Source organism: Hyperolius riggenbachi, chromosome 9, assembly GCF_040937935.1.
Source record: "Hyperolius riggenbachi isolate aHypRig1 chromosome 9, aHypRig1.pri, whole genome shotgun sequence".
NCBI lineage: Eukaryota > Metazoa > Chordata > Amphibia > Anura > Hyperoliidae > Hyperolius > Hyperolius riggenbachi.
Genome location: NC_090654.1, coordinates 98,246,670 through 98,260,006, shown reverse-complemented (window position 1 = coordinate 98,260,006; position 13,337 = coordinate 98,246,670). Strand labels below are relative to the sequence as shown.

The following is a 13,337-nucleotide window of genomic DNA, read 5'->3' as shown; positions in this document are numbered from 1 at the left end:
CACAACAGAGGTGATGCAGAGGATACTGAGGGACCTGACACAGTACGGAAGGACCAGGTAAGTAAAAATCAGTTTTTGAGGGCAATTCAGGTGTGCTTTAAGACAAGTGCCCACTAATCCTCTCACCAATACCACATGACTGAATGTGGAGACAGTTGGACAATGAGAGCAACCTAGTGAGGTAGAAAGCGAATGACACATTTACAACTCAGACCTGAGTCTCACCATGCATAAAACAAAAATAACTGAAGACATAGAGCATAAGATGGTAACCTGTATGTTTTCACAAGTTTGTCTTACTTCACAGGATTTATACACAAGTACACTTTAGGCAAGCCACACTGTAAAATACATCACACTGCAACCTAACTTAACGGGTGACTTCCTGTATAAAACGGATGAAATGTTATGCAAATTGTATGCAGTTCAGATTTGGACCAATCAAATGCATTTGCTGCGGATTTTGATTGGCCTAAGAACAAGCTGTTTGCATGAAGCGTGCACGCAAATGGGAAAAATTAGCATCTCACTGATCTTCGCCAGAAACCTCCTCTTTAGCTTGGTATCAATACAAGTCTACACATACCACAGCATTCCGGTGCATCTGAGCAGTTGCCATTGTCCACTTGTCCTCTTAACCTGAAATGAAATGCAAAATAAAGCCTCAATCAGCGTATATGCCAAAGTGAATAAGTGGGTAACAGAGGAGTAGCTATGGGTGGGCAAGGGGGAACACATGTCCCCGGGCACAGCACTGTAAGAGGGCTCAGCACGGCTGCTGCACCTCCACATGCATGAGAGGTGGCTCTCTAGCTGCCCGAAGTGTCCCTGCTTCTTTCACTCCCTCTGCAGAAGAGTGCAGAAGCATTAAAGAGAACCTGTAACAAAAAAAAGTTCCCTTGGGGGGTACTCAACTCGGGAGGGGGAAGCCTCAGGGTCCCAATGAGGCTTCCCCCACTCCTGTAGATGCAGGCAGTCCAGCGCTGGCTCCCCCGAAGAGTCCCGGAATCCTCCCTCGACAAGCCTGACAAGCGCTGGTAAGCGCTAATTTATTTACCTCTCCTGGCTCCAGCGGGGGCGCTGTTGCGGCTCTCTGCACGGAGATAGGCAAAAATAGCCGATCTCCATCCGGTCCACTCTACTGCGCAGGCGCAGGAGACTTGCGCCTGCGCAATAGAGCGGCCTGACGGAGATCGACTATTTTCGCCTATCTCCTTGTGGAGAGCCGATACTGCGCCTGCGCTGGAGACGGGAAGGTAAATATTTACATCGCCGCTGTTCCGGGAGGGTTTTCCCCGCCGCTGTGGGACCGAGGAGGACGGGGGAAGCCTCATTAGGATCCGGAGGCTTCCCCCATCCCAGGTGAATACCCCCTAGGGGAGGTTTTCTTCATTACAGGTTTTCTTTAACAGCAGCAGAAAAGTGGGGCACATCTGGCTATCTAAAGGGGGGCCCATCTGGCCATTTATGGGGGGGCACACCTCACTATCTAAATGGGGGAATGGGGGCAGATATAGCTATCTAAGGGGGGGGGGCACATCTGGCTATCTATGGGGGGCACACCTGGCTGTCTAAAGGGGGGCACATCTGGCTGTCTAAAGGGGGGCACATCTGGCAATCTATAGGGGGGAACAGGGGAAGGGGGCACAGTTGTGTAAACTGCATTTGTACATTTGACTTCGCCCATGACCACGTCCACATTCTGATGTGTGGCCACGCACATTTTGTCCAGGTGTGGACGCAAAAACTGTCTTTGTCCCCAGGTGCTGAAAACCCTAGCTACGCCTCTGGTGGGTAAAGATTAATGTAAACAATATTTTCGTTTCGTTCAATGTACTTATCTGCATTGGTTCATCTATTATAAATCTATGATGCTTGATTGTGTACTTTCCCTGTTTTATAACTTATGAATGATACGTCTATTGTTTTTTATGACCGGTTTATTTTTATACATTTTACGATCAATTTTCTTGATTAACATTATAAATTCATATTATAGTGTTTATGACAGGCTTACTGGCTCTGTATTAGTAGTGACATAGATTTTATTATAGTTATCTATAAATGTTCATGGCATGCATTGCACTTGCTTTTTTGGCAAGTAGAAGCTATCTGTATAACATAACTTCTATATGAACATTTCAAATGTACTAGGTTTACTATTATCCTGTGCCTGTCTGCCCATGTACTTGAGAGGAGGGAACTAGGTATGTGACACTCTTCTCCCTTTGCCAGGTGGCATTGAAATTTCGAGGTCACATGAGGGATATAGGGTTTCTGCTCAAATCTATTCGAGAGAGATGTGTAGGAATGTGATCAACCACTATCGAGTTGAATTCCAATCAGATAGAAATTGATTGTTTTGCCATATCACATCAATCATAATCGACCAGCTTTATGTGGTATCTTAAATGGCGCTGGATCAATTGAAAGAAGAGATTTATATGTAGGGGGGGGTGAATCGCAATTTCCGATTTTTACCGGATGTGAGCAACACAAGAAGAAAAACGCAGAAAAACGCAGCATGCAGGGCTTTTTCTAATCTCATCAAGAATCAGAATCACATGTAGTGTAAAAAGAGCCCTCAAGCAGTACAACGCTTACATTTTGATTCATGTTCGATAGAATTCTGCCGAAATCTATCAAGACTGAGAGTGCTGGACAGGGAGGGAATTGATTACCACTCGATCAATTTCCAGTTAGATAGAGAATTGACAGGTTTGGCAAATCCCAGCCGGGAGATGAACTCACATCGAAGGGCTACATCTCCCGGAGTGCATGGCGGCAGCTGGGAGCGTGCGACATCTCTGCGGGCACTTCAAACTGCTGCAGCTGGAGCACATACAGATGGGGGGAGAGGCCAGGGAGCAACCCCTCAAAGGTATGTAACTCCCCCATAGCCCACTCTATTTATAAACCTCCCTTATGGGGAGGTTTGTTTTATATATTTTGTGAAATCGTTCAGATCTCTTTAACTACTTAATGCAATCCATTGAGAGGTTAAAAGGGCGTGCGCACATGCAATCCCGCAGCATGTACATTTAGGCAAAATAGCGGAAAATTATATACTCACCTATCGGTAATTTTCCTTTCCTGATGCATCCATGGCAGCACATTGGGTAGTGGGCCCGCCCCCCTACCCCATAGGACCAGTGATTATTTAAATAGAGAATAGAGGAGGTGCTCGCTGTCTTTGTAACTATGATCCTCACCGAATAGTCGGGTGGGATCCATGTGCTGCCATGGATGCATCAGGAAAGGAAAATTACCGATAGGTGAGTATATAATTTTCCGCTTTCCTTATGCCTCCATGGCAGCACATTGGGATCTAACTATCATAAATAAGGGAGGGAGACTATAAGATGCTGCAACACACAGAAAATTTATTTCATTACTGCAATACAGATTTGGAGATAACAGCTCTCCCAAATTCAACAGGAGTATGTACAGAAACATCAACCTTGTAATGTCTTATGAAAGTGTTTATCGTGGACCAGTTTGCGGCCTGGCAGATTTTTGCAGCTGAAACGTTGGAGTAAGCTGCCCACGAGGAGGAGATAGCTCTGGTTGAGTGTGCCCCTATAGTCTCTGGGGGTTGCTCACCCACCGCTCTATATGCCCCCTGGATTGTTTTTACCAACCACGAGGCAATCGTTCTTGCGGAGGCGTTTTGGCCTTTTTTGTACCCCGCAGGGACAATGAAAAGGTGATCCGACTTTCTAAAGGAGTCAGTGGTCTCTAGGTACATTCTCAGTGTTCTGGAAATGTCCAGAGAGTGTAACCCGGCGCTATCATCGTCTTTGAAGGCCGGTAGTGACCACTCCTGATTAATGTGGTAAGGAGTCACAACTTTTGGAAGAAAGGAGTCTACAGGCCTCAGCTGTACCCTATCCTGAAAAAAGGTTAGGTAAGGCTCCCTACATCCTAGGGCGCCCAGCTCCGAGACTCTTCTGCCTGAAGTTATTGCAACTAAGAAAATAGTTTTAAGCGTCAGGTTCCATAATGAGCAAGACTGTATTGGTTCGAAAGGGCTTGCTGACAGATAATTTAAGACCAAAGGGAGGTCCCACTTTGCATATGTAGGCTTCTTTGGCGGTTTGATCTTTATTACTGCCAACATGAACTGCTTAACAAGAGGGTGTAGTGCCCATCTATAGTCTGACAGAGCAGAAATAGCAGAAATTTGTACCTTAATGGCGTTATAGCTAAGGTTCTTCTCAACCCCTGTTTGTAGGAAAGCTAAGATATCTTGAGGTCCGGGGTGATGTGGATCGAAGCCTGATATAGCAGCGAAGGATGTGAACTTCTCCCAGATTTTATAGTAGGTCTTGTTAGTGGAGGGTTTTCTGGCCTTGAGTAATGTCCCTATGACACCCTCAGAGCAACCTAGTTGTTCAAGTTTCCCCCTTTCAAGAGCCATGCCGCTAAACGCAGTCGACTGGGGTTCGGGTGTAAGATAGGACCCTGTGATAGCAGGTCCCTCCTCAGGGGTAGAGTCCATGGTTCTTCCACTGCTAGTTTCAAAAGTAACGGAAACCATGGTCTCCTTGGCCATTCTGGTACTATTGCTATGACAGTCACTGCTTCCTGCTGTAATCTGTTCAATAGATTGTATATTATCGGGATTGGAGGGAATACGTAGCCTCTTGAGAAGTTCCAAGGACTTGTGAGAATGTCCACTGCTTCCGCCTGCCTGAAAGGGTATCTTGCTATGAACCTCCTGCATTTGGTATTGTTACTTGAGGCCATCATGTCCACCTCCGGATAGTACCAACGGGCGCATATAGCCGTGAAGGTCTCCTGATTCAAGGACCACTCGTTGTTGTCCAAGTGGTTGCGGCTTAAGTAATCTGCCTCTACATTCAATGTCCCTGGAATGTAAATCGCTCTGAGTGAGATCAGACTCTCCTCTGCCAACTGGAAGATCTGTTCTGCCACCTTGAGTAGTGCACGGCTCCGTGTTCCTCCCTGCCTCTGCACATATGCCACTGCGGTCCTGTTGTCGATCCGTAGGAGGCAATTCTTGTTCGTAATGTGCTCCCGGAAGTGGTGTAACGCAAATAGCACTGCTCTGAGTTCTAGATAGTTCGATGACTGGTTCGAGACTTCCTGAGTCCAAGAGCCTTGCGCTACGAGATCTTTGCAAGTGGCACCCCATCCCGCTTTGCTGGCGTCCGTCGTTATGACTACCGGAGGATCTGGAGTTAACTGCGTCTGACGACGTATGTTGTGATCCAGTAGCCACCAGGAAAGACTGTCTCTCATTATTTCTGTCAATATTATCTGTTGGTTCATGTTGACTCTGTCCCACTGATCGAGAAAGCCGATCTGAAAGTCTCGTATGTGCCAGTGAGCCCAAGGCAGAATAAGTATGGTCGCTGACAACGTGCCCAATACTCTGAGACAGCTTCTGGCCGAGGCCGAGGTAGCACTTCTTACGCTGTCGACCCTCTGTTGGATGATTGGTATCTTTTCCGGTGGGATTGATATGGCATTGAGGTGTGTCTGAAAACGTGCTCCCAGGAATACCAGGTCCTGCGTTGGTGTCAACTGGCTCTTCTCCTGGTTGATGAGCCAACCAAATTCCTCCAGAGTGTCTAAGAGGATCTGTCTGTGTTGCAATATTAACCCCAGGTCTGATCCCAATAGTAGGATGTCGTCCAGATAGTGATAGACTCTTAATCCTTGGACTCTGAGGATAGCAATTACCGCCACAAGCACCTTTGTAAATGTTCTCGGCGCTGTTGAGATGCCGAAGGGGAGGCACGTGAACTGAAAATGTTGTTCTCCTATTGCGAACTTCAGAAACTTTTGAAAGTCTTCCTGTATGGGGATGTGTAGATAGGCGTCCTGTAGGTCCGCCGATAGCATCCAGTCGCCCCTGAGTATTGAATGAGTTATCGATTGCAATGACTCCATTTTGAAACTCTCTAGATTGATATGTTGATTCAACTTTCTTAAGTCTAATACTGGGCGAAGTTTCCCTGATTTTTTCATCACCAAGAAAAGGGGGGAGTAGAACCCCTCGTTTCTCAGAGAACGGGGTACCAGAGATATTGCCCGTTTCTGGATTAACTCCTCGACATACGAGAATAAGATGTTCCTTTTTTCTTGCACCACTGGAATTTTTGTTGTAATAAACCGGTATTCTGGAGTGCGGCTGAACGTCCAGGAGTGTCCTGTTAGGATTGTCCGATTTACCCACTGCGAGTCTATCTTCTTCTCCCAAATGTGGCTGAAAGACCTCAGTCTGGCACCTACAGGCACATCCCGGACTAGGACACCGTCAAAAAGACTTCTTAAGGCTGGATGGGGTGTCTATAGTCTTCTGTTTGGTGGGCCTAGGTAGAGTAGGCTGAGTCCCCTTCCAGTCTCTCTTAAAGTTTTTTCCCGGGCGGTAAGCTCTTGCATTCCTGTACCTACTCTGCTGTTGTGCAGGTGGAAAGCTTTGCTTAGTTGATCTTCTATCCTGCGGCAAAAGGCCGGATTTTCCTCCCGTTACCCTTGATATAGCTGCATCCATCCTTTCCCCAAATAAGGATGACCCATCGTAGGGGATCCTGCACCACGCCTGTCTTGAATTCAAGTCTGCGGACCACGATCTGAGCCAGAGAGCCCTCTTAGCCGTGACTGAATAGAGCATGGCTCTAGCTGCTCCCCTCACCACGTCAAAAGACGCCTCTCCGATAAAGTCCGATGATATCTTTAGATCCTCTAAGGCTGCCACTAATGTATCCTTGTCGGCGTCTGCTCAAATGGCCGCTTCTAGGTTATCGATCCATGCTCTCACAGCCTTCCCCACTGCTGCTAATGTTATAGCCGGTTTGCAAGCTCCTCCTGCAGATGTGTAGATCTTCTTCAAATCCTGATCAGCCTTCCTTAGGAGGACATCCTTGAATGAGATGCAATCCTCTAAAGGGAGCGTCATATGCTTGGCAAGTCTCATAATGGACGCATCTACTACAGGGGTGTTCTCCAGCACTCTGCACTCACTCTCTGGTAATGGGTAAAGTTTCGACAGGCGGTTGGATAAGGGGGGCTTCTTCTCTATGCGTTGCCACTCATCCTTAATCATCTCCTCGATCTCCACAAGGTATGGGAAGGTATCCCTCTCCTTCTTGAGATGAGGATAGTATCTCTTCTTTTCCTTTTTCTTAGTACTACCCTGCTCCACTTCGTCATCCGACTCCCATTCAATCGCCTCTCTTACCGCCTTGACAAAGGGCGGCACAAGTGTGAAATCAAAACCTCCTGCTGCTAAGGTCTCTACCACTGGATCTGAAGTTGAAGCGCTAGCCTGAGTGTGAGAAGTAGGCATGTTGGAGATGTATGACTCCATTGATTCCTGAACCGCTTTCTTTATTAATTCTGATACATCCATAGTTGATTGGTCTGCTTCTCCAGCCTTCTGTGTGAAACAGTCCCTACAGACCAGTTTTCCCGGCATGACCTCCTCTCCACAGGCCCAGCACTTCTTATGTCTTGCATAGTCCCTGTCATAATCCCTTGGCGGGGAACTTCTTCTTGATCGATAGGCATAATAACTGTCCTGGTGTCCATACTGATAATCTCTCCTAGGAGGAGAGCGACTTCTTGAACGATAATCCCTGTAGTAATACTGCTGATAGTGTGGGGATGAAGATCTTCCCGTTGCTTTCCTAGGCTTTGGATTTGACTCACGCCGTCTTCCTGGGCTGAAAAACACAGTCATAATGACTATGAGAAACTGCACTCCCGTTTCCAAGGTAACCTACCTGTTGTGCACCTACCTATTTTTTAGTCGCTGGTCTGTGAGTGGCGTATCTGTGTCCGCAGAGGAAGATGAGGCTGAAGATAGGTAGCTGAAAGAGGAGAATAGCATTAGATAGTAATGAAATGGGAGGCATAGCTGCAGAAAGAAATACCCCCCTTCCTGCACACGATCCCCCAGGAGAGTGTGTGCATCTATGAGGAAGGATACATGCGCAGCCGGCCCCCCTAGCAGAAATAAGGCACTTACTCCTCCGCTACGATCGAAACCTCGGCTCCCACAGCTGCCTGTCCGGTCTCCATAACTGTCCGTGATCCTCCACGCAGAGAAGGGGACGACAAAACGGCAGCCCCGCGCCGCCGCCGCCTCCAGGCTTAAAAACACTTCCTGGAGGATGGCTGAGAGTAGGCAGGAGGAGCAAGGCACGCCCCCGTCCAAACAGAATGCGGACGGTGACGTCACGGACCCCGGCGAATAGGACGCAACCTTCGTCCATGCCACGCCCACCTGCGCTCCACCAGACACAGAAGGTTGGAACGCACGGAATCCGTGCACAGCGAGACTGAAAGGAGTCGGACACCGCCAGAACAACTCAATTAGAGTCCAAAGGGCTATGGTGAGTGGTGCTGCGCCCAACACGGAAAGCACCTTAGTAGCCAAAACACCAGCTCCACTCACCCACAGCGTGCCCCCAAGGCCAGCAGAACGGGGCATTCACCATAATCCCAATTTATAGGATAAACAGGTGAATCATCACACAGGGAGGCAATGTGTGGGGACTGCAGGAAAACAGTCAGGTAGGTGCAAAAATCCAAAAAATTTTCTGTAATGGCTGCAGCACTGATCCTTGAGGTGAGGACAAGCAAAAAAGACAGCGAGCACCTCCTCTATTCTCTATTTAAATAATCACTGGTCCTATGGGGTAGGGGGGCGGGCCCACTACCCAATGTGCTGCCATGGAGGCATAAGGAAAGGTTATTAGTGCACTAATAGGGCGTTTATAATTGTACATTTTGCATTAAAGGACAACTGTAGTGAAAGGTATATGGAGGCTGCCATGTTTATTTCCTTTTAAGCAATACCAGTTACCTGGCTATCCTTCTGATCCTTTTGCCTCTAATACTTTAAGCTTAAGCAGATAAGAGGTTTCTGACATTTGTCAAATCTGACAAGATTAGCTGCATGCTTGTTTCTGGTGTGATTAGGACACTACTGCAGCTAAATGGATCAGCAGGGCTGCCAGGCAACTTGTATTGCTTAAAAGGAAATAAATCTGGCAGCCTCCTTATATGTCTCACTACAGTTGTACTTTAACTGGTAAAAGGAAAACCTGAAGGGTTGAAAAAAAAGTCAGATATTTAAAACTGAAGCCTCTGGATTCCCCGACGGCCCCTCCATTGCCTGCTAAGCCCCTCCTCCTCTTTTTGGCGGCGCTTTTCTCTCTGTACGAGCGCTGCTCCACTATACAGGCACCAGTAGGGCGTGCGAGTCGACTGCACAGTAGCACAAAACTGCTTGTGTACGGAAGAAAAAGTTGTGCAGACGGGCGTACTTTGCAACTGCCCTGGTCGACAATGCTCATATATTTTCAGAGAAACGCAGTGGAGTAACACAGGGGCGTAGGAAGCCCTGGGAAACCTGTGGACTATCCATATGATATCACCGAATTAGGTAAGTATCTAACTTTTATTTAATCCCTTCAGGTATTTCTGCAGATTTCTACTGAAATCTATTGACTAAGCGTGTTGTGTGGGGAAGCCATATAACATCATCTGACTGAATTCCTATCAGATAGAGATTGATTGATCTGGCAAATCAGAAGGTCACAGAATTGGCCTGTGGCCTGTGCTTGCATGACCTACTTTAGAAATGAGATTTCTATATAAACATTAATGGCTCGTGACACTTACTGACTGGCCTCAGTTTCACACAGTACTGCCTGGTATGCTCTGTCCTGCCGTTGCCTGGTCACTGTCTGTGAGGGAAGTGGGGGCGGGACTTGTCAGAGAAAGAGTTCTGCATGGCTCAGGAGTTGGAGGAGACTGTACTGGTGACAGAACTAGTGATGGGGAGGGGCCACAATCATCAGATAAATAAGGAACTAGAGAGAGAATGCATGGATGCTTCTGTCTGCAGTGTCAAATGACAGTGATGGCTGCCTCTGCGGCATCATCTCATGTGCCGTGTGCACGCCCAGTAGTGATGGGAATTCCGGCTCTTCTCGGAGAATCGGCTCTTCTGAATCGGCTCCCATTAAAGAGCCGGCTCTTACGGCTCCACTGTCGCTGTGTGCCTGGCTCACTCAGTACTAGTCAGTAGTACAGTTGCATGCAGAGACAGACACTGGTGAGCCAGGGGAGAAGTGCTCCATGGGCTATTTCCTACACTACTGAATCTGATTGGTGACATAGCGTCTATGCTTAGATACCCCTCTGCTGTGGTCATTTAAAGGAGGGTGACTGGCGCTACACAGAATAGTGGTGTCTGCTCAGAGATGGATTAAGATGTAATGGGGCCTAGGCAAGGTAATAGATTTGGGGGCACCTTGTGGTAAGCTGAAGGAGGTCAAAGAAGGTGGCAGGTGGGCCCCTAGACATTCACAAGGCCCCAAGCACCTGATCCCACTCTGTGTCTGCTAGTGGTACTCTTGTGAAATGATAACACTACATTAATAAAGCGTTCCTGTAGTAACTTATTAGAATGAGATCCAGCCGTGCTGTGTGTACTGTGTAGTCTCTCCAGCCAGAATCATCGTGCACTCGTGCAGCCTCCTCTGCTCCGTATGCTTGTGTGTGCCGCTCTGTAGCGCCACCTGATGGCCACTTTAAACATCTGCAGCCTCTCATGAACTAATAATGGTGGAAAATGACATTTGTTTCTTGGAAGATGGTTAATTTGCATATATTCAGCAGTGGTGCCTGGGAGACATCTCGAGCTCACTCCAACCTGAATTATCGCAAATTCTTTCTGTTTTAGGAAAGCAAACTTTTGTTTTTCTTGGAAGATGCGGGCTAAAATGACTTTCCCTAAAATAAAATACATATGAACTTAAACGGCTACTATAAATCTGTAGCAGTGAGAATTGCTCTCTTAAAGGGAACCTGAAATTAGGAAAATTATTTAAAATAAACACATGATGTACTTGCAAATGAATAATACATACTTACCTCACCGTCAGTTCCTCTCAGATGCTCACCATTTTCTTATTACAGTGATCCCTTCTAGTTCTGACAATATTTTGTCAGAACTGAAATATACTAGTTGCTGTCAGTTATATATCAGCAGCTGTCAGTTACAACTGAATGTGCAAGGTAATGTCCATGTTTCCCTATGGCTCAAGTGGGTGATATTACAGTTTAACAGTGTGCTGACCAGGAAGCCGTTATGGGGTAATGGCCATTTTTAAATGGAGGATTGTGAATTCCAATGATCACAGTGGACAAATGGGATGCAGAAGAGGCGAAAGAGATTGAGCAGTAGACTACACAGGAGGTAAGTATGACCTGTGTATGGTTATTTTGACTTTTTATTTTCAATTCAGGTTCTCTTTAAGTTTTTATTTTAATTTTAAAGTTGAACTTTGCACAATTAGAAAGAGAATGAAATGATTCAGAGTTACCATTATGGGCAGAGATGCAGTACAGTATCAAAGATAGCCACTAACCATCACAGCTGTAGACAGGGGCGTTTCTAGGGTCCTTGGAGATCGGGGGCACCTGTGGGCACTAGGTGGGCGGTACAGGCGCGGCGCGGCAAAATGGGTGTGGCCATGAAGTGAGTGGGCGTGGCAATGGGTGGGGCCAAATGTACATGAACTTAGCAGCGGTGTAAGCTACAGATAACGGGCCTGCCCATCGAAATATTGGATGGAGCCCCCTGTCCTTTATTTAGATAATTTACAATCAGTATAGGCATAGATCAAAGGTGTATACGCACATACAATTTTGATTGGTCAATCACTGACCAATTTTACCACCCCCACGCAGTAAGTGGGCCAACAGACAATGAATTTGATGAACAGAGCTAAAATTGGCTAATCAAAATTGTATGTGTGCACCAGGCTTTACAGCTAATCCTGTACATACTGAAAGTAGCAGGGATCAGCATACAATACAGCTGGTTTACAATCAGTAAAGGCACAGAGTAACACCTTAAGCCACATCTACACGCGTAGATGCGGTCGCGATGTTCCTTATCAATCGAGCCGCTGATGCGGCTCGATTGATAAGATCCGACAGGACGGATCTTGCTTCTGCCGATTCCCTGCTCGCTCCCCGCAAGGGGACAATGGCAGGGAATCGAGCGGAAGATAAGCGGCGCTGGCGGGGATGAGCGGGGAATCGAATGTGGCGCACGCGCGGCTCGATTACCCGTGTAGATGAGGCTTTATACTGTATACACTGGAGGTAGATCAGCACACAGTGCCGGCACTAGAGAACAGCGTATACTGTACATACTGTAGGCAGCAGAATTCAGCACACTGCAGCTAGCGCGCCGAAAAATATGAGGGTCATGTTGTGCAGCGCGCTTGGCATGCCGCACCGAAAAATGGGTGGGCCATGGACCAGAATGTGGGTGTGGTAACGGGTGGAGACAAATTTACATGAACCTAGCAATGGTGGGACATTATATTAGGACAGTGGTGGCGAACCTTTTGGAGGCGGAGTGCCCAAACTGCAACCCAAAAGTCACTCTATCGCAAAGTGGCAACAGCAATTTAAACTACATTAAATACTGTACAAACGTTTTAACTCATACATGAACATTATGGAAAATCCAAGTTGAAAATAAACTTTGAAGATAAACAATTTCATCCATCCTACTCCTGAAAAATGTATTCAATTTTTTAGAACCTCCCAGTTTTATTTTCTGTTTAAAAAAGCTAAAAAAGTAGGTTTAATGCTATTGTCTCATATGATAAGGATTCAGCTTTTCCCATAGTCTCGCAGTTAACAATCATGTGACCCCCAACAAGACAAATTCAGCATTCGAGGCCCCCCATCAAGACAAATTCAGCAAACGTGAGGCCCCTATCAAGACAAGTTCAGCAATCATGAGACCCCCAACAAGACAAATTCAGCAATCATGAGGCCCCCAACATGACAAATTCAGCAATCGTGGGGGCCCCGACATGACAAATTCAGCAATCGTAAGGCCCCCAACAAGACAAATTCAGCAATCATGAGGCCCCCAACAAATCATGAGGCCCCCAACAAGACAAATTCAGCAATCTTGAGGCCCCCAACAAATCATGAGGCTCCTAACAAGACAAATTCAGCAGTCATGAGGCACATAAATAGAGAGCATTTCACATAAATAGGCAAGATGCCCCCTTAATATGGTAGAGACCTCTCATCTGGCTTCTGAATTCTCCTCTACTGGCTGCTGTGCCTGGCAACACTGTTTTTGGCTGCATTGGGAATGATGTGTGGGCTGAAAAGCCTGGCAGTGATGCTGTGGCTGGGTTGGCTGGTGGTGATGCTGTGACCTGGCTGGCGGTAATGCTGGGCTGTTGAAGTAAATGCTGGCCTGACAGGTGGTAATGCTGTGGCCAGGGCCGGATTTACAACTCAGGAGCCTGTAGGCA

At 47.0% G+C, this 13,337-nt stretch overlaps 1 protein-coding gene across 4 annotated transcripts in view; it reads right to left on the bottom strand.

Moving 5' to 3' along the window:
- HORMAD1 (HORMA domain containing 1) overlaps window positions 1-10,524 on the bottom strand; it is a 99,621-nt gene extending 89,097 nt beyond the window's left edge. For 3 of the 4 annotated variants that reach the window (XM_068253247.1, XM_068253250.1, XM_068253251.1), the window contains exons 1-2: window positions 9,661-9,926; window positions 587-639 (exon numbers count right to left, since the gene is read on the bottom strand). In XM_068253247.1, coding sequence (XP_068109348.1) covers window positions 587-619 — 33 coding nt within the window. In that variant the 5' untranslated portion in view covers window positions 620-639; window positions 9,661-9,926. Of the gene's footprint in view, window positions 1-586; window positions 640-9,660; window positions 9,927-10,442 lie in introns of those variants that run through there. The other variant, XM_068253248.1, reaches the window with a different exon arrangement.
- Window positions 10,525-13,337: the final 2,813 nt, after the last annotated feature.